The 23,543-nt window shown below is 55.7% G+C and overlaps 1 protein-coding gene across 1 annotated transcript in view; it reads right to left on the reverse strand.

Annotated features, from left to right (window-relative positions):
* Window positions 1-3,838: 3,838 nt before the first annotated feature.
* IGSF21 (immunoglobin superfamily member 21) overlaps window positions 3,839-23,543 on the reverse strand; it is a 279,347-nt gene continuing 259,642 nt past the window's right edge. Inside the window, exons 5-10 of the mRNA XM_061395245.1 lie at window positions 19,671-19,786; window positions 15,811-16,285; window positions 5,773-5,858; window positions 5,237-5,429; window positions 4,789-4,827; window positions 3,839-4,061 (exon numbers count right to left, since the gene is read on the reverse strand). Coding sequence (XP_061251229.1) covers window positions 3,988-4,061; window positions 4,789-4,827; window positions 5,237-5,429; window positions 5,773-5,858; window positions 15,811-16,285; window positions 19,671-19,786 — 983 coding nt within the window. The 3' untranslated portion in view covers window positions 3,839-3,987. The remainder of the gene's footprint in view (window positions 4,062-4,788; window positions 4,828-5,236; window positions 5,430-5,772; window positions 5,859-15,810; window positions 16,286-19,670; window positions 19,787-23,543) is intronic.

The raw sequence follows: 23,543 nt of genomic DNA on the forward strand, positions 1-23,543 counted from the left end.
CTCCCACTTTACGTGGCTCGTTCACTTGCTGCTGAGATGCTGATGCATTTTAAGGGCCGTGGAACCCAGTGCCAGAGCTGTTAATAGGGCAAAGTGATTCCAATTTCATGCCTACATGGGCTTCCCTCTATTAAGGTAAAAAGAAGAAACAAATCTTGTTTTATTCCTTCCAGAAAACAGGCAAAGGCATTGTGCAGCACTGGCTTAGGTAGGATTGCCGGCAGGCAGCAGGGGTGGCAGCAGGCGGCTCGTGTGAGACAGAGCGGGGCTTTGGGGAAGAAGGAAGAAGGCTGAGGGGCAGGTGGTGCTGTGCGGTGGTCGCTGCCGAGCTGGCCTGGGTGTTGACACTGATGGATCTGAGAGACCTTTCAACACTCGACAATCAACTTCTTTGCTGTTGCGGGCAAGATGCAGGCAGGCAAATATGTATTGTGTGAATGGATCATTTAGTTGTCACACTTTTAAAAGAGAAATTGCCGTGAGGAGACATTTGGGCTTCCCCGTTGAAATGAGAGTATGTGACATGGTGGATGGGAAACCAAGATTCTAGAATGTCAGGTTCAGAGTGTGGGGCTGGGGTCGATTGTGAACACAGCCCTGCTTCTGCCTCCTGACCTGTATGCACACACTATGCCGGATGGTTCTGCAGTTCTCACCCGAAAGTGGAATCGATTACGCCATCCCTTAAATCCAGGCTGGCCTTATAGCTCATGTTGGCCAAAAAATCCCAAAAAACAATGCAGTGGAAATGGCAGAGGGCACATCCCCCAGGTCAGTGGGATGTGATAGGTGTGGTCTCTGCCCCCGTGGGCTTCACCTGTGGCTCAGTCGGTGAAGAGTCTGCCTGCAGTGCAGGAGATGCAGGTTCCATCCCTGGGTCGGGCAGATCCCCTGGAGGACACGGCAGCCCACTCCAGTAGTCCTGCCTGGGAAATCCCACGGGCAGAGGAGCCTGGTGGGCTACAGTCCATGCAGTCTCAAGAGTCAGACACGGCTGAGCAACTAAACCCTACCACCATGCCACTGCGAGCGAGGCCTGAGCCTGGAAAACATCCTGGGTGGCTGTGCCAGTTTCCTATCCACCAACTTGGAGGCTCAAAACAAGGCAAATTTATCCTCTTAAGAGAGTCCTGGACGTGGGAAGTCTGAGATGAGCTGGACAGAGGGAAACTGTTGGCGGGCTGGTTCCTTCTGGAGGCTCAAGGGGGAGTGTTTCCCCGCCTGTTCCAGCCTCGAGGCTGCCTGGATTCCTTGGCTCATGGCCCCTTCCCGGCATCATGACGACTTCTTGCTTCTGTCATCACAGCTCCCCTACTTGCTGCTTTCTTGTCTCCCTCTTATAAGGAACCCCTTGTGATTGGACCCACTTGGATAATCCAGGACAATCTTCCCAGTTAATCCTAAGATCCCTCAGTTAATCACATTGGCCAAAATCCCTTTTGTCACATAAGGTAACATATTCACAGGTCCTTGGGGTTAGAATGTGAGCATCTTAGGAGACTCACAGACTTAGAAAACGAACTTATGGTTGCCGGGGCGGGGGGTGGGGAACGGGATGGTTAGGGGGTTTGGGATGGACGTGGACACACTGCTGTCTTTAAAATGGATAACCAACAAGGACCTATGGTACAGCACACGTCATGTGGCAGAGTGGATGGGAGGAGCTCTGGGGGTGCGTGCTGCTGCTGCTAAGTCGCTTCAGTCGTGTCCGACTCTGTGCGACCCCACAGATGACAGCCCACCAGGCTTCCCCGTCCCTGGGATTCTCCAGGCAAGAACATTGGAGTGGGTTGCCATTTCCTTCTCCAACGCATGAAAGTGAAAAGTGAAAGTGAAGTAGCTCAGTTGTGTCTGACCCTTAGTGACCCCCTGGACTGCAGCCCACCAGGCTCCTCCGCCCATGGAATTTTCCAGGCAGGAGCACTGGGGGTGTGTGGATACATGTATAGGTATGTCTGAGTCCCTTTGGTGTTCACCTGAAACTGTCATAGCATTGTTAATCAGCTATACCCCAAGACAAAATGAAAAGTTTATAAAAAACTTTAAAAAGAGCATGAACGTCCTTGCAGGGTATCACTCTGTGCGCCGCTCTCATCCTCCAGCCCTCTCCTCTGCCGTGCAGATTCCAGAAGCCGCATGTTGCAGAGGACTGCCCAGACTGCCCTGGGCTTTTCATGAGCCCCAAATAAATTTTTATTGTGTTAATCAAGTAAGATTCTGGGGTCAGTGTGTTACTGCAGCCCAGCTTCTCCTGGCCAAATAACACACGCTTCCAGGTCTCTCCTTGGTGACTCTCAGGTCTGGTCCATGGCTCAGAGAGGCCACCCTCCCCCAGACACTCTCGGTCCTTCCCTCCAACAGCTGAATGGCTTGGCAAACCGTCTAGTAGCTGAGTAAGAAGTTCTGGAGCCTCTACCACTGACTTACCTGTGACCCTGACTGATGCTGGCCTTGGCCATGTGACTTACTCTGGCTGAAGAGAGTGGACACGATAGGCAGATGCCGTGACTGGACTTGCCTGGCTTGGCTTGCATTTTTTTTCATGAGCTTTGATGATCCACCATAAGAGGATCAGCCACCACCTCCGTAGCCTGGGCCCCAGAGCAAACACCCAGGGAGGAGACCCAAGTCCAACCCCAAGCCTGGAATCCAGCCCAGACAGCCTCTTTCCTGAAGCAGGGCTGCCCAGCTGAGTGCAGACTGCTGTGCTGTGCTCAGTCCTGTCTGACTCTTTGTGACCCCATGGACTGTAGCCCACCAGGGTCCTTGGTCCATGGCGTTTTCCAGGCAAGAATACTGCTGTGGGTTGCCACTTCCTCCTCCAGAATCCAGACTAGATCAGCTGAACCACTTCATCCTGAACATGAACATAATTATTTAGTTCAGTTCAGTTCAGTCACTCAGTCGTGTCCGACTCTTTGCGACCCCATGAATTGTAGTATGCTAGGCCTCCCTGTCCATCGCCAACTCCCGGAGTTCACCCAAACTCACATCCGTCGAGTCGGTAATGCCATCCAGCCATCTCATCCTCTATTGTCCCCTTCTCCTCCTGCCCTCAATCCCTCCCAACATCAGAGTCTTTTCCAATGAGTCAACTCTTCACATGAGGTGGCCAAAGTACTGGAGTTTCAGCTTTAGCATCATTCCTTCCAAAGAAATCCCAGGGCTGATCTCCTTCAGAATGGACTGGTTGGATCTCCTTGCAGTCCAAGGGACTCTCAAGAGTCTTCTCCAACACCACAGTTCAAAAGCATCAATTCTTCGGTGCTCAGCCTTCTTCACAGTCCAACTCTCACATCCATACATGACCACTGGAAAAACCATAGCCTTGACTAGACAGACCTTTGTTGGCAAAGTAACGTCTCTGCTTTTGAATATGCTATCTAGGTTGGTTATAACTTTCCTTCCAAAGAGTAAGTGTCTTTTAATTTCATGGCTGCAATCACCATCTGCAGTGATTTTGGAGCCCCCCCCCCCCAAAACACATTCTGACACTGTTTCCACTGGAGAAGGGAATGGAAAACCAGTATTCTTGCCTTGAGAACATAATTATTAATGCTTGTTATTTCATGCCTCTGTGATTTGGGTTGCTTTGTTATGTAGGGTCATTGTGGCAAAAGCTGACTATTACACCTGGCCTTGAGGGAGCTTAGATTTCCTGAGTCTCTGGCAACCTCCCACGCCTGGATTTGGATGAGACAAGGTGCTGCCCTTGCACCCCACCTCCGGGAAAGAGCATGCCGTCTGTCACCCTGTCACTGCCTGACCCAAGGCTGCGTGCCGGGAGGCGCCCTGTTGCTGCTATAGAACATGAAGAATACAGAGCCACAGACGGAGGTGGGGAAAAGTGTTCTATATTAATTAAATTGACCGAAGGAGCCAAGACACGGACAGAAAGAGACTAAGAACAAGACTGGAAATAGTTTAAAAAAGAAAGGAAAACCGGTCGCAGAGATGCCAGTGCCAGATGGAGTGGAGGCCGCGCCTTCACGTCAGCTCCAGGACCACTGTCAGGGCGAGCACCAGGGTGAGCCGGACGCCAGCGGGGCCAGACGCGGAACCTGTGCAGGGGGCGGCGTCAGGGCAGGGGCCCCGCACCGCCTCTCTCGGGGGCGTGGGTGGGTGTGGGCCCTGGGGACCACAGAGCTCCGGAGGGCCCCGGATGAGAGTCTGCACTTCAGCGCTGGGGTCCGCTGGATTCCAGCCCCAGCCCTGCTGTCGGTCCCAGCTGACTATGTGTGATTCCTTCCCTGTCCCAGGCCTGCTGGGCTGAGGCCGGGCTCCCTGGGGGCCCCCAGAACCCTGCAGTGCAGACCAGGAATATGGGGGGATGCATCATGAAATGTGGTGTCAGCTCAGTGCGGGGAGGGGAGGGCTGCAGGCCTGGGAAGGGTATCCGGGCCCCACGGGCTGGTCTCCAGGTCAGGGCCAGCCTGGAGACAGGGGCAGCATTAAGGACCCTGCTGACGCATTGGTCTGTGTGCCCAGCATCCTGCGAAGTGGCCAAGGGCCCCAGACCACAACCCCAGGGTCAGGGTTGAACACATCCTCTTGGGGTCATGGAAGCTGGTCCCAGAAAGACCTGGTCCCTGGAGATCCCTGCTGGCTGCTTAGGGGTACTGGGTCCCCCTTAACGGCTTTAGTGCCCACTCCTGACCTTTGACCCAGACTCTGCTCAACTAGAGGACAATCACGCGCCTAAGGCCTGAGGGAGGGGCAAGCGCAGGCAAAGGGAGCATTTGGGGGACCAGAGCTTTCACGCTAGAAGCTCCAGGGTTGGAGACTTACTATTGGAGTCTTCTGTTCCTCTTGGGATATTCGGGTTTTCTGTCGGGAAGAACAGAAAGAGAAGTAGAGCACGGACAGCATTCAGAACTTGGCAAAGGAGGCCCCTTATCCAGCACCTGCTGAGCGCCCGTCACCACGCCGCTCAGGGCAGGCACACGGCGTCTGCGGGCTGGGAGGTACTGGCCCATTCTACAGATGGAGAGACTGAGGGAGGGGAAGCCGCTTGCCCAGGGTTGCCCCGTCACCGAGTGGGAAATCTGAGATTGGAGCCCAGGGCTCCCGAGCTCCAAAGCTGCTTTTGTCTCCCCCGCAGCGCTCCAGTGCCTCACTGCGGGCGCCTCCTCGGGGCAAATTTGGGGAACTCAGGCCCCTGATGCGCCCACCTCGTTGGGACAACCCCACCCATCCCTGGGTAGCCCTCCCAATCCCCTGGTCTGGCGCAGCATACCAAACACGATGAGCCGGGTGTGCGTGTCGGTGGAGCCCAGCGGGTTCTGGGCCATGCAGCGGTACATGGAGCCGTTGAGCTCGGCGGGCACGCGTTCCAGCACCAGCTCCTTCCCGTCAAACTCGGCGCTGCCGTCCAGCAGGCGGCTCCCCACCCGCGTCCACGTGAACATGGGCTCCGGGAAGACCTCGTTCTGTTGGCCAGAGCAGGGGAGGGCGGAGTCACAGGAGGACCCTTCCTGCCAGAGCGGGAAGGGGGCCAGAGGTAGGGCCTGGTGGGGCGCGGGGAACACATTCTCATCGACGGGTTGGGATCGGCTGCCCGCAACCTTGGGAAGAAGAGGATTCTAGGGCTGAAAAGAAGGTCGAGACCACGTGCCGCGCGTGCTCTGAGCTGCAGATGGGCGGGCAAAGCCGACTCTGCCGTCAGGCAGATTCGGAGACTGGGGCCCGCTGGCAGTGCTGGAGGTCAAGGGGAGGGAAGCTGGGGCCCCGCCCACCTCCCGCCCCCTCTCAGCTGCTAAGAGCCAGGCTGACCTGAAACCCGTGGACCAGGATCCTCACGGTGTCCCCGACCCGGGCTCTGCTGGGCGTCATCATGATTTTGGGTCCTTTGGGGGCAACTGTAAAGGAGGAAAAGGCCGGGTCAGAGGGCTGTGTGTTTGCGCGGGGGAGAGGGGACTCGGCAAGGAAAGGAGGGGCGGAGGAACGGAAGACAAGGCTCCCATCCAGTGCGCTCACTCACACACAGTTCCCGAGCCCCGGCTGAGAACTGGGGACTTAATGGCACCCAGAACACACCCCCTGCCCTGGTGGGGTTCACTCTCAGTGCGGGCAGAACACAAGCACCAGCCGGTGTGACAAGACGTCAGATCAGAGACGCCCTGGGGACGGGGAGTCGGGGATGCCCCAGGGAGGTGCCACCTGGAGATGACTCAGCAGCAAACAGGGAGGAGCCTGCTCCAGCAGCCAGTACTGCTAGAAACTCAAACTCCTATGAGCACTCAACGCTTGTGAGGTGGGGTCTTGCCGTGTCGTCCCCATTGTACAGCTGAGTTAACTGAGGCGCAGGGGAAGCAATTTACCAAAGGTCACACCATGAGCAAGCACCAGGGCCAAACATCGGGGCGCGTCATTCCTGCCCCAGAGCACTTCCTTCCAGGTTAGTCTGACCCACGATTTTTTTTTTTTCTGGAATCTCTGGATTGGAGGTGAGGGGAAGGTACCAAAATATGAGGGGAGCCGTCTCCTTCCTTGGGCCTGGTCTGTGTCCTGATTCTCTTCCCCATCTGGCATCACTTCTTTCAAGCCCCTTAACGTCTCTGAACTTGGGAGACACGGCGCCCAAGGCGGGCCTAGAGACTATCAGGGGAGGAAGAGCCACGGAGATCACCGGGTTCTTCCTCCCAGGTCTCAGACCGGGAAACCGAAGCCCAGGGGTTCAGTGCAGTCCAGTCGCTCAGTCGTGTCTGACTCTCTGCAACCCCATGAACTGCAGGATGCCAGGCCTCCCTGTCCATCACCAACTCACGGAGTTTACCCAAACCCATGTCCATTGAGTCAGTGATGCCATCCAACTATTTCATCTTCTGTCATCCCCTTCTCCTCCTGCCCTCCTCAATCTTTCCCAGCATCAGGATCTTTTCATTGAGTCAGTTCTTCACATCAGGTGGCCAAAGGATTGGAGTTTCCACTTCAACATCAGTCCTTTCAATGAACACTCAGGACTGATCTTCTTTAGGAGGACTGGTTGCATCTCCTTGCAGTCCAAGGGACTCTCAAGAGTCTTCTCCAACACCACAGTTCAAAAGCATCAATTCTTCAGTGCTCAGCTTTCTTTATAGTCCAACTCTCACATCCATACATGACTACTGGAAAAACCATAGCCCACGGGTAACGAAGGGGTTTATCCAAGGTCACCCACAGAGCCAGTTTCTCCTCCCGTGGCTTTCACACCAAGCTTCTGTCTGCCAGATCCTTCCATCACTCACTCGTTCATCCAGCAAGGAATTACTGAGCCAGCTGCTCGGCAGGGCTGGGGACACGGTGGTGATGGAGGCATGTGCCTGCTGACACGGGGCTCACACTTTGGTAGGGGAGACATTCGACACAAAGTAAGTAGGTGAACAAGAGCTTATCAGAGAGCCATAGCATCATGGAGACTCGGACCAGTGGGGAGTCAGGGTCTGAGTATCTCCTCCTCTGAGCTGCTATGTCAGCTGAGAGGAAGCTCCCGGAAAGGGTTCCAGGTGGAGGGAACAGCCAGGTCGTGGCGCTGAGGTTGAAGGTCGGGGGTAATGGGGGTGTGGGCTGGGCCAGACCCTGCAGATTTCTGGGCCAGGGAAAGAGGTAGGCTTTAGATCGGACTGCCTCGCTCGTGTGCCTCTCTCCGCGAGCACCTTCCAGGCGTGGCAGCAGGAGAAGAGCTTTGTCACCAGGCTCTGGGGCTGCCCCGGGATTTCCTCATCGGCCCCACCAGCTCCGGAAACCTCTCTTTCCCACTCAGAGCTCTCAGAGAAGAACTCAGAGCAGCTGGCGGACGCGAGTGATCTCCCAGGCACTGCCAATTTCGTTCTCTGAGAATGACACCAAAGGACTGTTAATTAAATCAAGAGCAAGACATCTGAAGGGCCTCGTGGGGAAGAGAGACGCGTCAGGGGGAAGAGCGGGCCCGCGCCAGGGGACGGAGCGATGGGGGAGACGGGGGCGGTTCCCACTGCTGCGTCCACCACGGGGAGAGGAGTCCCTGTGCGCCCCGGACCAGTCCCTTCCCCAGTTTCCCCAAATGCAGGATGGGAACAGCCACGACCACCCTTGCCCGCCCACCACGCTGGGCTGTTAGGAGTGCTGGGAGACGGTGTGGGTTTGAGGGCATTTGTCCAGCACATCCTGAGTGCCAGGCATTCGGTTAAGCAACTTGGGATGCATGATCTCATTTAAACCTCCAGCGTCTTGAGATTGTCCTCATAAGGCAAGGACGGCTTAGGGGAGCCGAGTCACTTTCTCGCCTTTTTCATGAACTTCAAGCGCGGGCAAGGTCCCTTTGCAGGTGAGGAGCGTTGTGGGCGACGGTCTCTCTCCTTGTCCTGCACGGGCAGCACCGTCCCGCTGCAGCCAGCAGGGGGCATGGAAGAACCCCCCCTCCCCCGCCCCCCACCGCCCCGTGAGCAGAAGGAGCAGACAGCTCCTGGGTCAGACTCCCAACTGCCGGCTTTTCTAAAGGCCCCGCCCACCCGCTTCAGGCCAGCCTGGGCTTCCTGGCCTCCAGGAGAGGGAGCTCACATTTATCAGGCGCCTGACACGCACTAGACTCCGTTCTAGGACCGTCCCCAGCCCTCACCCTCATCCTGATGCTTACGGAGCAAGTTGCCATGAAACTCATTCTGCAGGTTACGTAACTGGCTCCCAGGAGGTCAGACAGCGAAGACCTGGCCGGAGCAGGACCCGAGCGTGCATCGGTCTTTAGAGGGGCGCTCAGAGCCCGGGAAGCTGCTTGCATGTGGGCAGCCAGACCCCTCCCCTGCTGCGTTGCGTTCCCGGGTGGAGCCAACCCTGAGGGGCATGGGGTGGGTAGGTGAGGGGTCTGCTCTGCCCTCATACGTCCGGGCCTGACCCTGGCAGCTGCCAGCCAGTGAGAGCCTTGGTGGCAGGCAGCCCCTCTGACCTGCAGCAGGAGCTGCTGGGAGGCCAGCGGCCACCACCCACACCCTTCCACCGCACGCTGACGCCCTTCAGCAGCTCCTGACAGGCTGGTCCTGGGCCCTCTCTCCTGCCCCTAGAGCTCATGGCTGAAAAGACCCACAGGAAGGTTCTCTGTCCCTGAGATTTCCTTCCTCTCAATTCCTGGACATGTGGAAAGAGTGGGAGTCTGGAGACCCAGGACTGAGGCCTGTCTTCCAGTCCCTGGTTACGTGATTTGCATGAGTCGGTTCAGCTTGTTGGGCCTCAGTTTTCTCCCCCGTACATGGGGAGAATAGGCCACTCCCCCACTCTTGGAGAAACTGTTCTGAAAATGACAGTGAGTGGGAGGGACGAGACAGAGATGTGAAATGGTGTGCATCTGCTCAGGGGCGTGCACGAGATCCCGGTTTTATAACTGCTCTCTTTACTCCCTCAGCGTTGTGCTGCAATATTAGCCTTGTAAACTCTCGTGGAAAAGCTCTTCTAGGCCCTTCACTGTGGGAGTTCTGGGTCTTCACGAAGACAGTCATCTACTCTCACCCACCTACTCATCCACCCACTTACTCATCCATCCATCCATCCATCCATCCCTCCAGCTTTCCAAGCATTCATTCTATCCATCCCTCCATCCACTCATCACTCCGTCATATTATTCATCCCTTCACCATGTCCCCCATGCATCCATTTATCCATCCGTCATCTGTCCAGATACCTACCCATAAACCTGCTAATCCGCTCACCCACCCACTCATTCACTCATGTGCTGTATCTGGTTCTTTACTGGACACCTAATCCGTATTGGCCACTATGCAGGGCAATGTTGGGGACACAATAATGAATAAGAACAGTAGCCTGTATTCACTGAATCTTTACTCTGTCACTATGGGAAGCACTTCGGATGCACCACCTTGTTTAATCTTCACTGAGCCCTGTACCATGTGAATAAGACCCTATCCACATTCAGCTTAAATTCCAGTGGAAGATCCAGGCAATAAGAAAACATATCATATACTTGCATGCGTGCATACTCAGTCATGCCTATCTCTTTGCAACCCCATGGACTGTAGCCCCTCAGGCTCCTCTGTCCATGGGATTCTCCAGGCAAGAATAGTGGAGTGGGCTGCCATGCCCTCCTCCAGGGGATCTTCTTGGCCCAAGGATCAATCCCCCCTCATCTCTTGCATCTCCTTGCACTGGTAAGTGGATTCTTTTTACCACTGAGCCACCTGGGAAGCCTCTCATACACCTGCAGATGGAGATAAATGCAATGCCAGAAAACAAGCAAGGGAAGGATTTCGAGGGGGGCCAAGACGAGACCGGGAAAGAGAGTTCAAGTGAAGAGCCTTTGGGTAGAAAATGTGAGCAGAGACCTGAGTGAAGGAGGGGTTCAGATTATCTGGTTATTCCAGGCAGAAAGGAAGGACAGTGCAAAGTCATGGCGGTGGGCTGAGCTGGGCATGCTCAGGGAAGGGTAAGGAGAACCCTGTGGCAGGAGCAGATGGAGCAGAGGAGAGCGTGAAAGATGAGCTCTGTGGGGGTGCAAGTTTACACAGGATGCAGTCTGTTTTGGGTTGCTTTGTTTGACTTTCATATATTCTTAAATTGTGATGAAGCTCGCAGAAGGGAAATGCGCTGTTCTTAAGAACACAATTTGATAAACCCTACTCCATGTGAACACCTGTGTAACCACTCTCCCGGTCAAATTCGAGAACGTTCCCATCCCCCCCAGAGGTCCCCCGAGACCTCCTCCCAGTCCGTTTCCACCGTCTACAGGTAAACGCTGCTCTGATTCCTGTCCTCAGAGGTCGCTTCACAGGTAAACGCTGCTCTGATTCCTGTCCTCAGAGGTCGCGTCTGTGTCCTAGCAGCTCACACAAGCGGAATCGTGCGGGGTGCACGCTGCCGCACAGTGTTCTGAGCTTCACCCACGCTGTTGATGTCTTAGGAGTTTACTCGTCTGTGTTGATGAGAAGTGAACACCCAAGTCTTTGTGGGTGTTCAGTCGTGGGTGACTCTGAGACCCCGTGGACTGCAGCCCGCCAGGCTCCTCTGTCCATGGGATTCTCCAGGCAGGAGTACTGGAGTGGGCTTCCATTGAATCCTCCGTGGGCTCTTCTGAACCCAGGGATCGAACCCACGTCTCTTGTGAGTCCTGCACTGGCGTGTGGGTCCTTTACCACCAGCACCACCGGGGAAGCCCCAAGTCTTCGTGGGCGTATGTTTTCCTTTTTCTCGGGCAAGTATTTAGGAGTGAGATTGCTGGGTCATAGGCCAGAGAGGAGTCTTCTTATCTTTGTGAGCAGCTACCAGTTTGCAGAGCGGCAGCGCTCTCACACACCCCGCGCGGTGTGAAGGTTCTTACTGTCCCACATCCTTGCCAGCATCTGGTGCTGTCCATCCTTCTACTGCAGGCATTTTAGTCATTGTGAACAGTATCTTACTTAGGTTTTAGTCTTTATTTCCTTAATGATGTTATTTATATACCTTTTTATATGCGGATTGGCCATTTGTATATCCTCTCTTTAAAAATTTGTCGTTATTGATCTGTAGTGGTTCTTTATATATTCAGGATAGAAACCCCTCATCGTGTATCTGTGTCGAGAGTATTTTCTCTCAGTTTGTAGTTTGCTTCTTCATCTCACCTCATTTCATTTTCTTGAAAGTGTCTTCTTAGGAGCAGAAGATCGGAATTTTCATTAAGTCCAATTCACCAATTTTCAAATTTGCATTTAGTGCTTTTTGTGACCTTTTTAAGACATCCAATGTCACAAAGATATATTCCTGTGTTTTGCCCTAGAAGTTTTTACGATGCTGGGTTTTACATTTAGGTCTGTGACTCATCTCAGATTAATCGTGTGTGTGCAAGGTAGGGGGCGGTTCATCTTTTCCTTAAGTGTACCCAGTAGTTCCAGGCCCACGTGTTAAGAAGAGTTCTGTCTTCCCACTGAACAGCCTGGGGGGACCTTTGTCAAAAATCCATTGTATGTGCGTCTATTTCTGGACTGTCTTCTCTTCTATCAATCTGTCTACCATCGCAGCGTTTTGGGTGGGTGTGTACGTGGATTTATATTGTAGATCGGTCAGGGTGGAGGATAGAAAAGGACCCGAGCGGGAGCAGAAAGGCTAGTTTGGGGCTGCTGCACGGATCCAGCGTGAACTGCCAGTGCTTAGATGGGGAGGCTGGACAGGAAACCATGAGGCGGGGTGGTGGTGGGGTCGATTCTGAGGGGGAGCTGCCAGGGAGCTGGGTAAAGGACCCCCTGCAGAGCAGGCAACCCTGACCCAATTCCTAGGTCAGGAAGATCTGCTGGAGGAGGGAGAGGCTACCCACTCCAGAGTTCTTGGGCTTCCTTGGTGGCTCAGGGGTAAAGAATCTGCCTGCAGTATGGGAGACCTGGGTTCGATCCCTGGGTCAGGAAGATCCCCTGGAGAAGGGAAAGTCTACCCACTCCAGTGTTCTGGCCTGGAGAATTCATGGACTGTATAATCCATGGGGTCACAAAGAGTTGGATATGACTGAGTGGCTTTCACTTTCGAGGATGGCTTGGCTGTGGGGTAGGAGGAAAGTGGGGAGAAGTGGGTGACTCCAAGCGTTCTGGTTTGATCAATGGGAAGAAGGTAGTTGCCGTCTCCTGACATGGACTCTAGGAGCACCAGGCCTCTGTCTTCCTGGGGACAGTGGTGTCTGAGCTGAGGGGCATCCCTGGCAGGTGGAATACTACAGTCCATAGGGTCACAGAGTCAGACACGATTGAGGCAGCTTGGTGCGCACACACGCACACTCACAGGCATGCACACACACGCACACACACACACATGCGTGCACACACACGCACACACACACACACACACAAAGGGAAAGCACAGGGAGGCGTACCCCAGCCCTTGCCGGCCTGACCTTTAAAGTCCTGAGCAGCTGATTGGCACGTGTGCCCTGAGGTCATCTCCTGCAGCGCGCTTTCTCCCCGCCATGGCCAGAGTGCAGGATGCCTTGATCGTGTGACACACAGACCCTCACTCAGGACCCCTCTGGCTCACACCACCATCCACTGGCCATAGCCACTGGCTCCCTGGCTCCTCACCACAGCCACACCAGTGAGCAGTAGGGCGCAGTGGTTAAGAGCATAGGCTCTGGGGTCAGACCTGGCTGGGTGACCCAAGGAGAGCTGCTCTCAGCCCGGGTCCCCTCACTTATAAAATGGGGATATTGATGGCATCTCTCAGTCGCCTCGTAGGGTCCCTGCAAGGAGATCTTGTGGGGAAAGCATCTGGAACAGAGCCCAGTTCCAGGGTACGCCCCACACATACACCAGCTTTTCCCGCTCAGCAGGTCAGGAAACGAGGCTCAGAGTCCCAAAAAGCTTGAGACCCTACCAACTGGCAGTGGTTGAGATGAGACAGGAAGCCAGGAAGCCAGCCTGAGGGTCTCTTCACTCACACAGCTTATTTGGCCCCTTCCCCTGGGTGGCCCTGCTGGGTCCCCTAACCCCGTGTCCGTCATGTCCACTGCCTGTGAGCGGGCCTTTCTCTTGCTCTGGTGAGGACAATTGGGGGTGCACGTCAAGGTGGCTCCACTTGGAGGCAGGAACCATCTGGAACCTAGGGCCGGGCAGGCAGGTGCTCTAACGTGACTTGGGTGGGCATCAGGAAGACTGGGCACAGCACTGCTCCATCACGGGGATGGAAGCCGGCTGCTCAGAAGCCTCGTCTGCTCTCAACTTTCTCATTCTCTTGGGGTGGGCCAGGGAGCCCTCTCGTGGGAAGCCAAGGCTTTGGCGAGAGAGGCCAGGGGTGGCCTCCACAGATAAAGCCTCCTGATGAGAGGTTGAGGCTGCTCTGACTCCCAGCCTGGAAGTAGACTGTATCTTGCGGACAGGGAGGCTCAAATGCAAGAAAGCACTGTGGGAAGGATGGAGGGTCCAGAGAAAAGGGGGGCGGGGCTGCCTGGCAAAGTGGGGAGGCTGGGAGAGGGGTCTGGGCACGCTCTGCGTGGGAGAGACCCTGGCGCCTGACACAGGGCCTGCCCACAGCGGGTGCTCGCCGAGTTTCCCTGGCATGAAGAGCAAATAGTACTCACAGGGCAGGTGCCGTGACAGCAGATGCCCGAGGCAGCTCAGCGAGTGGCAGCTGGAGCTGCCCCGCCCCACTCACCTCGGACACCACACTTCACCTCCCCGGGTCTCAGTTGCCTCCTCTGTATGGGACACTGTTTGCCCTAATCTCATTCAGTGACCACGGGGGTTAACAATCGGGGTATCCGCTGGGTTTGTACGAGGAAAGCGACGGTCTGTGGTATGCAGTAGGTGTTCAGTAAGTGCTAGTTAGCCGTTACGGTCATTTTCTGTGTGGGCAAGTGGCCTCTGGGAATCAAAGGGACTTTTTTATGGGTCCTCAGAGAACTAACCCATAGCCAGCGAGGGTGCCCAGCTCTGGGGCTGGTAGGTTCAGTGGCTGGCATGGGGGAAGTGGAGAAGGCACCAACAGAATGGCTGGAAATTCCAGCTCTGCTGCTTATAAGTTGGTGGCTCAAAGGAAGGGATCCCACCAAAGTGAGGCTCGGTTTTGCTCACCTGTAAAATGGACCTGCATGGTAAACTGCCTGTGAAGGGCGAACGAGAGGCCCCTGGCATATGTTCCTGGCACACAGTAGGTGTGCGTGTACACCTTTCTCTCGGTGTCTGGTGCAGAGTTGCTGCTGGGTTTTCTGGTGGGCCAGCTGAAAGCACAGATGCCCTTTGGATACCGCCACCGCCGCCTGCCGCCGCCGCCCACCCAGCACAGGCTGGGGTCTCAGCTGCCAGCAGTCACTGTTCTCTGTCCCTGTCGTGGGGGGTCTGGGCTGGGGGCTGCGGGTGTTTCCAGGCAACTTCTCAGCACTGGGGGAGCTGCAGGGACAAGCCCAGGCTCCTTGGGCTGCGAGTTGAGCTGCTGGGTGCTGAACGTCAGGTCCAGAGTGTTGTGGGCAGAGGGGACCAGTACAGGGTCATTGAGGCCATCTCCCTGCCCTACCCCACCCCAGTCAATACAAACTCTGGCTGGAAGGGTCTCATATTTCTAGAGAAGATTCCACACGTCGCTTCTCCTGCCGCTACTAAGCTGGGAGATGGATAAGGGGAAATGGGTCAGATCTTAGGGAGCTGCTCTGGGGAGAGGCCAAGCTGGTGCTCCGCGGGAAGAGGAAGCAGGTCCCGGCTGGGGACTAGATTCTCAGGCTGAGATGACCCTGGGCATCCGGTTCCCTGGTTGAGCCACTTCCCATATCCCTGCAGGTGGCAGAGTTTCCATGGTGCCCAGCCAGAGCGGTGCCCTCCCACAGCGGGTACGTTCCCCGCCCCCTGCTGGCCAAGCTTCCATAACCGCTAGCAGTCCTGACCCTGATCCGACCAGCTTGCGGCCTGCCACGCTCATGATCTGTGCCTGGTAACTCTTCCCTGGGCTCGTGAGTCTCTTATTCAATCGAGAAAACTCCCTTGTCACCTCCGTGTCCTCATCTTTCCCTGACCTGACTCAGCAACCCTATCTTATGAGTCCCAACTCCTGTGTATCCTTCACTCGCGCAGCAAACTTCCCTGGGACTGGCACCTTCCACCCATCTTCAACCTTGAAAAGCCCCCGTTTCTAACACTGATATAGCAAACTCCCGAGGCTTCCATATTCCTGATCCTGTTGGACCCGACTCCCCAGACCTCCCCGTAGCCTCCCATGTCCTCCAACCCAGCTCAGCAAACCTCCCAAAGAGCCTGCCCCTGACCTCCGTGCCCGACCCGAACCCCGGCTTGCTCCGTCTTCTCCCCGTCTCCGGGGTGGCCGGCGGCCCACCGCCCTGTTCTAAGGCTCCCACCGCCCGGCTCTGCAGGGAGGGGGTGCTGCAGAGGGGCTCCCAGCGGGCCTCACCCAGCGTGACCTCGGCCTGCATGGGCATCGACAGAGCTGGGTGCTTGACCTCGCAGCTGAAGAGGGCCTCGTTGTCGATCTGTGGGTTGAGCGTCCAGGTGAGCAGGGCGCGCACCTCCACCGTGCCGTCGCTGCCCGGGGTGTGGCTGTGCCGCAGGAAGTAGACGGGCTCGGAGCTGTGCACCCAGCGGGGGAACTCGCGGCTCACCACCGTCTCCGGGATGCTCTCGGTGGTCGGCTGGATGACGCTGCTGGGATCTGGGGTCAGGCTGCGGGAGGGGCGCTCCGTGGAGGGACGCCCGCCCCGGGTCTCAGCGTCCAGCAGGGACAGGGACCTCTGCATCTTGGTCTCATCCAGGTCACGGTGCAGGAGGCTGCGGAAGGGCCTGCTGTCCTGGAGGGGACCAGAGCTGGCCGCCGGCGGCTCCGACAGGGGCACTGCATCGATGGGCTCCCCGTCTCGCTTGAAATAAACCTGCAATCACAAGGAAGGTGGGGGGAAGATTTGGCCCCAGTGACCGGGACCTCCCGAAGGGCTCTCAGAGGGACTGGCTGCAGGAGGCCCCTCCTGCTCCTCGTAGCCTTCTGGATGGATCCCGCTCTGCCCCTCCCCCGCCAGCACCCCTGGCGCTCTGAGGCAGCTCGCTTCAATGGGGACACGTAGGCTCTGGTGGCAGAGGCTGAGCCAATGAGCTTCTTTGAGCCTCAGTTTCCTTAGTTGTAAAGGGAATACTGGGGCTTCCCCGGTGGCTCAGCGGTAGAGAATCCTCCTGCAAGGCAAGAGTCACAGGAGACGCAGGTTCGAGCCCTGGAAGATCCCCTGGAGGAGAAAATGGCAACCCACTCCAGTATTCTTGCCTGGAGAATCCCATGGACAGAGGAGCCTGGTGGGCTACGGTACATGGGGTCGCACAGGGCTGGACACGACTGAAGCACGCACGCCCACAAAGGGAATACGAACACCTACTTCCTGAGGCTGTTGGGTGCTCAGAAACAGTGAGCAAAAACAGGACCCTGGACACAGCCCTTGGCAGCCCTCCCCCAACCCCAGGCTGCAAGGGGGTGGTCCCTGTCCACCTGGAGAGAGCAGGGCAAGAGGGTAGATGGGCACCAGAGAGTAAATGAGATGTCAGAGGAGGAGGAGAGGTGTGTGTGTGTGGGAGGGCGCTGGTGCAGGATGGGGCAAAAGCCGGCATCCTCACGCTTTCTCTGCTAATAGGGACTTCGAGTTTTGAGAGGCGGCATTTAATTTAATTTGCTGTCTTTTTATTTTGGTACATACGCCAGAGGCCTGTGGGGATTGGGTGTATATATTTTTTTCAATAAATGAGATAAATAAATCGGTGGGAGGCAGGGAGAGGGGAGGCCAGGAAGCAGCTCTGGGGACGCTGGTGGCGGTGGGGAAAGGGAGATGGAGGTGCCCGGAGAAGGGTGTGGGAGAGTGCATGAAATGTGGGGTGCGCAGAGGCTGTCAGCGTTTATAGCTCCAGCGAAGAATCTCTTATGCACATAATAGCCAGCTTTGGGGGTTTTCTTTCTTTTCCTTTTTTTTTTTTTTTGAAAAGTGCTTCAAAAGCAGGTTTGTAATTTATATCAAAGAATTCTTTCAAGTTCTGACGTCCCAGGCAAACATAAGGTGCCTGGAATGCGGGGAGATGAGGATCTCCTGTATATTTGAATTTCGTATTGCTATGTCTTAAATGGCAGGAGCCAGAGGGCTGGAGCAGGGGTGTGGGGTAGGGGAGGTCTTCTGGCAGCCTTGGGACTGTGAGTAGAATTTTTTGTGTGTGTGCTGTGCAGAAAAGGCGTTTTTCTTTGGGGAAAAAGACCAGCTTGTCTCCCTTTCGGGAGGCCAGACCTCCTTATGGGTTCCGAGGGGGAAATCTTGGGACCATGTCCTGCCCTCACTGGTTGCTGGCTTTGAGGCTGCTTTTGGTCTGTGTCCTTGGGGCTGTAAGGTCAGGGGCAGGACCTTATCACAGGCGCACTCTGCTCCCCGCCATGGCCCGCTATGCCTCTGGGCACCTGCTTATTGCCCTGTATCAGTTCGCTTCACACCTGTTTACTCCTGTCCCGTCCTGGGCAGCTGGGTCTCCCTGGGCCACAGCCTGGGGTGAACTGGCCCAGGTCCCAGGATCACCCTCCATGGATCCCACCTGTGAGACAGTCGAGGGTCTGGAAGGAGAACCACTTCCCCACCTGGGACTCAACTCCCCCTGCCCATGGCTCCACTCTGCTCAGTCATGTCCAACACTTTGTGACCCCATGGACTGCAGCCCGCCAGGCTCCTCTGTCCATGGGATTTCCCAGGCAAGAATACTGGAGTGGGTTGCCGTGCCCTCCTCCAGGGGATCTTCCCGACCCAGGGATTGAACCCAGGTCTTCGGCATTGTAGGCGGATTCTTTACCACGTGAGCTACCAGGGAAGCTGCTGACTCCACTCTATGCCTCCTAATCCCTGTGATGTGTGAAACTCACAAGGTCAAACTGGAAGGGGCCTTGGGGGCATGCACCCCATGTGCTCTCGATATGGTTCAGGGAGCCCCGTGAGCTGTGCTTAGTCGCTCAATTGTGTCCCACTCTTTGTGACCCTATGGACTGCAGCCCGCCGCACTTCTGTCCGTGGGGATTCTCCAGGCAAGGATACTGGAGTGGGTAGCTGTGCCCTCCTCCTCCAGGGGAACTTCCCAACCCAGATCAAACCCACATCCCCTGTGACTCCTGCATTGCAGGGGATTCTTTAGCAGCTGAGCCACCAGGGGAGTTTTCAGGGAGCCCTAAGGGTTCCACAGACGAGCCTCAGGACCCATTAGGGCAACTTGCCCTTCCTTCACTTTTAAAGATCTTCTACACGGGGCTTCCATGTATATTTCATTTAGATCAAACAGGTCCTGCTGCTTCTAAAAAAGCTGAAAAGCTGTAATACTGTCCACACTCTAAACCTCCTCAAAAAGCCTGAGAAGCAGAGGGGGGCTTTCCTGCTCAGGGTCACTTGGTACAAGTGACGTCAGGGCTGGAAGCCAGCTCCCCGGATGCCCTCAGGTCCTATCCTCCCCCACCCACTTCAAGCTGCTGTGACAATAACTCAGGAGCTGCACCAGCAGACCGCAGAGTGGTTGGCGGTGACGTTTACTCGCTCAGTCTTACCCGACTCTTGCGACCCCATGGACGGGGGTCGCCAGTCTCCTCTGTCCAAGGGATTCTCCAGGCGAGAATACTGGAGTGGGTTGCCATGCCCTCCTCCAGATTCCTGATGCAGGGATGGAAGCTCCATCTCCTGCATTGCAGGTGGACTTTTTACTGCTGAGCCAGGAGGGAAGCCCCCCGCCTAAGTGGGTGGGGTGGGTCTAGTAAGGAGTTGGCCAAAACAGAGAGTCCCTATTTCCTTTCTCCCCCTTTCCTCTCCCTTCCCTCCCTCACTCCTTCCTTCCCGCCCTCCTCATTGGACTTGGGGCTGGAGGGCACGACCTTGAGCCCCAGCGCTGTCACGGACACAGTGGGGGCCTCTCTCCACTTTGCTTCCCTTCCCAGGGCCTCATCAGTCTCCACCCGTTCAGTTACTGGGGTAGGGGTGTGCTTGAAGCTGGGATCTCCTGAAGATCACCCTCACTGCAGCTCAGGGACTTCAGGGTCCAGGAGACGTGGGGGTCCTCCTCACCTCACCAGGAGGCAAGAGAGACTCACGGACATCCGGGTGGGTCAGATGAGTGGGCAGGGTCAGACCAGGCAGACAGAGCAGAGCGCCCCTTCGCGGACAGCGGCTTCTGCCCCTCGCTCTGCCGGTGAGCTCCGTGCTGACACGGCCGCTGGACGAGCCACGCAGGAGGGGACACAGCAGGGGCAGCTGCAGCGGTACTCACCGTGGGCGCCGGTTTCCCTCCTGACACAATGCAGACCAGCGTGAAGTTCTGGGCTTGGTAGCGGCTGAAGGGGGCCGGGGTGTCAGCGGCCACCACCTCGATGGAGGTGGGCGGAGCTACCCAAAGAGAAGCACAGGGAGAGCGAGGCTTCACTGGAAGGTTCAGAAAGAATTCAGGGATGACCTAGGCCAGGCCAGGTCCTCTGCTAGGTGTGGTGAAAAGTGTGAAAGGGAAGGTCGCTCAGTCGCGTCCGACTCTTTGTGACCCCCTGGACTGTAGCCCGCCAGGCTCCTCTGCCCATGCGATTCACTAGACAGGAATACTAGAGTGCGTAGCCCTTCCCTTCTCCAGGGGATCGTCCCAACTCAGGGATCGAACCCAGGTCTCCCGCATTGCAGGCAGATTCTTTACCAGCTGAGCCCCCAGGGAAACCCAATAGGTGCTTTGGCAGAGGACAAATGTTGCACAATTCCAGGGGGTGCCCCCGCCATCAACTGCCATGAGAATGACGTCCCTGCTGGGCATACAAATGAGGGCCCTGCCACCTGGGGCTTATAGCCTGGTGGGGAAGATAACTGGGAATGGAGAGACCACCATGGTCCACTGTGCTCAGGGCATCAGATACCTGGTGTAGCCAAGTGTGCAGGGCCCCACCCAGGCCTGAGGAAGTGACCCTGTGCTGTGATCTGAGGAAGCAGCAGCAGGCAGAGGACAAGTGTGGCAGGTGGAAGGAACAGCATGTGCAAAAGCCTCATGGCAGCTGGCTCGGGGGGCGGGGGGAGGGGAGTGAGAGGCAGGACGCTGTGGTGGGAGGGCAAGGTGGGGGATGAGGTACCTAGTGGGGCTCGGGAGACTTGCAGGGCACCATAGTGGGTCACCGCTCACAGCGGTGTGCGGGGCCCAGTTCCCGCCAGCTCCTGAGAGCTGACTGTGACATTCCTGGGAATTGTGAACCAGTTCTTAAACCGCTGCTAGATTGAAACAGATGGCCCAGTGGGCGTCCTTACACCATGGAAATCAGCCGCCACTGCAAACCAGGACTTCCTTGTTTCTCTCCTTCCCCTGCCCCCCTCCCGGGCCCCCACAGAGCAGGTTTACCAGCCCAGCGCTGGTTGTGAGTTTTTCTTTGTCCTGAGAGCAGTAGGGAGCCATTGAAAGCTTCAGACAAGAGCAGAACATGATCTGAGCCTGGAAACACAGAGTGCTATTTAAGCCAGAGAGATGGGTAGCTTAGACCATGGCGACCGCAGAGCGAGAGGGCGACCGCGGAGCGCGAGCAGGTGACTCTGAGGTATTTAAAGCCAGGGGCCTGCCCTCTTCCTTCTTTTCCCCCTAAAGTTGGCTTGTTTTGCTGGCCCCGCCTCCTGCCAGCTCTCTGCCCTGTCCCCACTGCCCACCACGGGCTGGTTTGCCAAAGCCGGTGCCCCCAGGCACCACGCGACATTGAGAGTTCAAATGTGGAGCCAGCGTTTCAGCGAGGTCACCACCACCTCCATTTCATCCTTGGGCAAATTACCAAAACCGTGAACCTCAGCTTCCCGATTTGCTAAATGGGACTAATCCTTGGCAGACATATTCGAAGGATGAACCAGTAAGTCGCTATGAAAGGGCTCAGTGCATGCTAGGAATTCACTGGTTATAGGATTCCTGCAGTTCATTTCTCCAGCCGCCTTGTCATCCGCAGGACAGGAGCCGGAATCTTAGGCCTTTGCTTAGGAAAGGCTGTCAGTTCTGGCTTCTTGTAGCCTTGGGTCAGGTGCAGTGGGGGGTGCAGAGAAAATGCAGAGGGGTGAGTGTTTCCTTTCTGCAAGGGGTTTTCACTCCAGTTAAGTTTAATTAAATCTGACGAACGTTTCCTGACACCTACTAGGTGCTGGGCACGGTGCCAGGTGCTTGCCGTAGGCGCTTGGTGATGAAATGGATACGGCACTTCGAGAGGCTCACAGTCTGGCGGGGGCGACAGGCGCCTGGCAACTCTATTTTAAGGTCTAGTGAGACGAAGCCAGGTATGAACCGTTCATTCACTCAGACAGCCACCACGAGCCGTCGCAAGGGAAGCAGAAGAAACAGGAAACACGGGGAGAACAATAGATGGAGAACTGTAATTAAGTGTGAGACGGGAGGAAGCAGATGGGAAGTGGGGTAGGGACTCCGAGCGGGGAGAGATACACCAGAATGTTTCAATTATCCACACGTCACAGAGCCTGCAATCTAACTTTTCTAGAACTCACTGCAAGCCTGGATTCCACGGCAAGAACCAACCGTGGCCAAAGGTTAGGAGCCAGGAGCTGTTCTAAGCCCTTAACGTGTGTTAACTCATTTAGGCCTCACCATGAGTCTACAGAAAGGGTTTATTTATTCCTGTCTTACCGATGGGGAAACTTAAGGGGTGAAGTGACCTTCTGGGGCTCACAGAGTTTAGATTTGAAACCGGAACTCCCGGACCCCAGGGCTCCAACGCCGTGTGAAACCGCACCCCCTACGTCTTTGGAAAGAAGGAAAGAGCTTGTGCCTGTTGGTGCCTTTAGCCCTGAGTGCACACTTCAGCCGTTGCAGACGCTCGTTTACCTGACACGCTCAGTTCTCAAGCAGACCTCTAATCAAGATCCCGGGGGAACTGCTCCTGTGGGTGGCTCTGTTTAACTCAGGTGCCCCAAAGATCAAGGGACCATGTCAATTAGAGCTTAGCAAAAGTCTCTGGTGGGGCTTCTCCGATAGCTCAGATGATAAAGAGTCCACCTGCAAGGCAGGAGTCACGCATTTGATCCCTGGGTCAGGAAGAGCCCCCGGAGAAGGAAATACCGCTCGTGTTCTTGTCCTGGAAATCCCGTGAACAGAGCGGGCTGGTGGGCTACAGTCCATGGGGCCGTGAAAGAGTCGGACAAAACTGAATGACTAACCAACCAGCAACCAACCAGCGTGATTGTCTCTGGCCCTGCTTATGGTGGTCGATATGTAAGGATAAGTATCCCCTCCAAGAATTCTAGAGGCTCAGAGCTAGGCAGGGGGCACCTTTAAAAGTCACTCATTCCTTCTTTCTTTTTCACTGAGCAAGCAGTAATCAGATACCTAGAAGCTTCCGTATAGGAGGCTTTGGGGAGTAAACGGGATGATGCTTATCAGGTGCCCAGCACATAGTAAGCTCGCTTGAACAATTTTAACTGGTATCATCTGTATCACGATTATGAAAGAGAGAGTATGGGACGATGGTGAAGAGTATGGACCCTGAATCTCACTGTGTGCGAAGTCGCTTCAGTTGTGTCTGACTCTGGGCAACCCTATGGACCGTAGCCCGCCAGGCTCCTCTGTCCATGGGGTTCTCCAGGCGAGAATACTGGAGTGGGTTGCCATGCCCTCCTCCAGGGGATCTTCCTGACTCAAGGATCAAACCCACGTCTCTTGTGTCTCCTGCATTGGCAGGTGGGTCTTTACCACTAGCGCCACCTGGGAAGCCCGTAGATCACACTACCCAGGGTTCAAAGACCAGCTGTACCACTTCCAGCTATGTGACCTTGGGCAAGATATTCAGCTTCTCTGAACTTGTTTCCTTACCTGCAAAATGGAATTATCGAGTGCTGATAATTCAGTAAAGTTAGTACCTTCGGACTTTCCTGGTGGGTGGTTAAGAATCCACCTTGCAGTGTAGGGAATGTGGGTCCCATCCCTGGTCAGGGAACTAAGATCCCACCTGCCGTGGAGCAACCAACTCTGGTGGCCACAACTAGAGGGTCTGTGCGCAACCAAGATCCTGCGTGAAGCAATGAAAATTCCAACTGAGACCCAACACAGCCAAATAAATAAATAAGAAAGTGGTGCCTGAAAGCATATTGAAAGTGCATGTCAGATGCATTTATCAGAAGGATGTATTAATGT

This window comes from Bos javanicus, chromosome 2 (assembly GCF_032452875.1).
Source record: "Bos javanicus breed banteng chromosome 2, ARS-OSU_banteng_1.0, whole genome shotgun sequence".
Taxonomy (NCBI): Eukaryota; Metazoa; Chordata; class Mammalia; order Artiodactyla; family Bovidae; genus Bos; species Bos javanicus.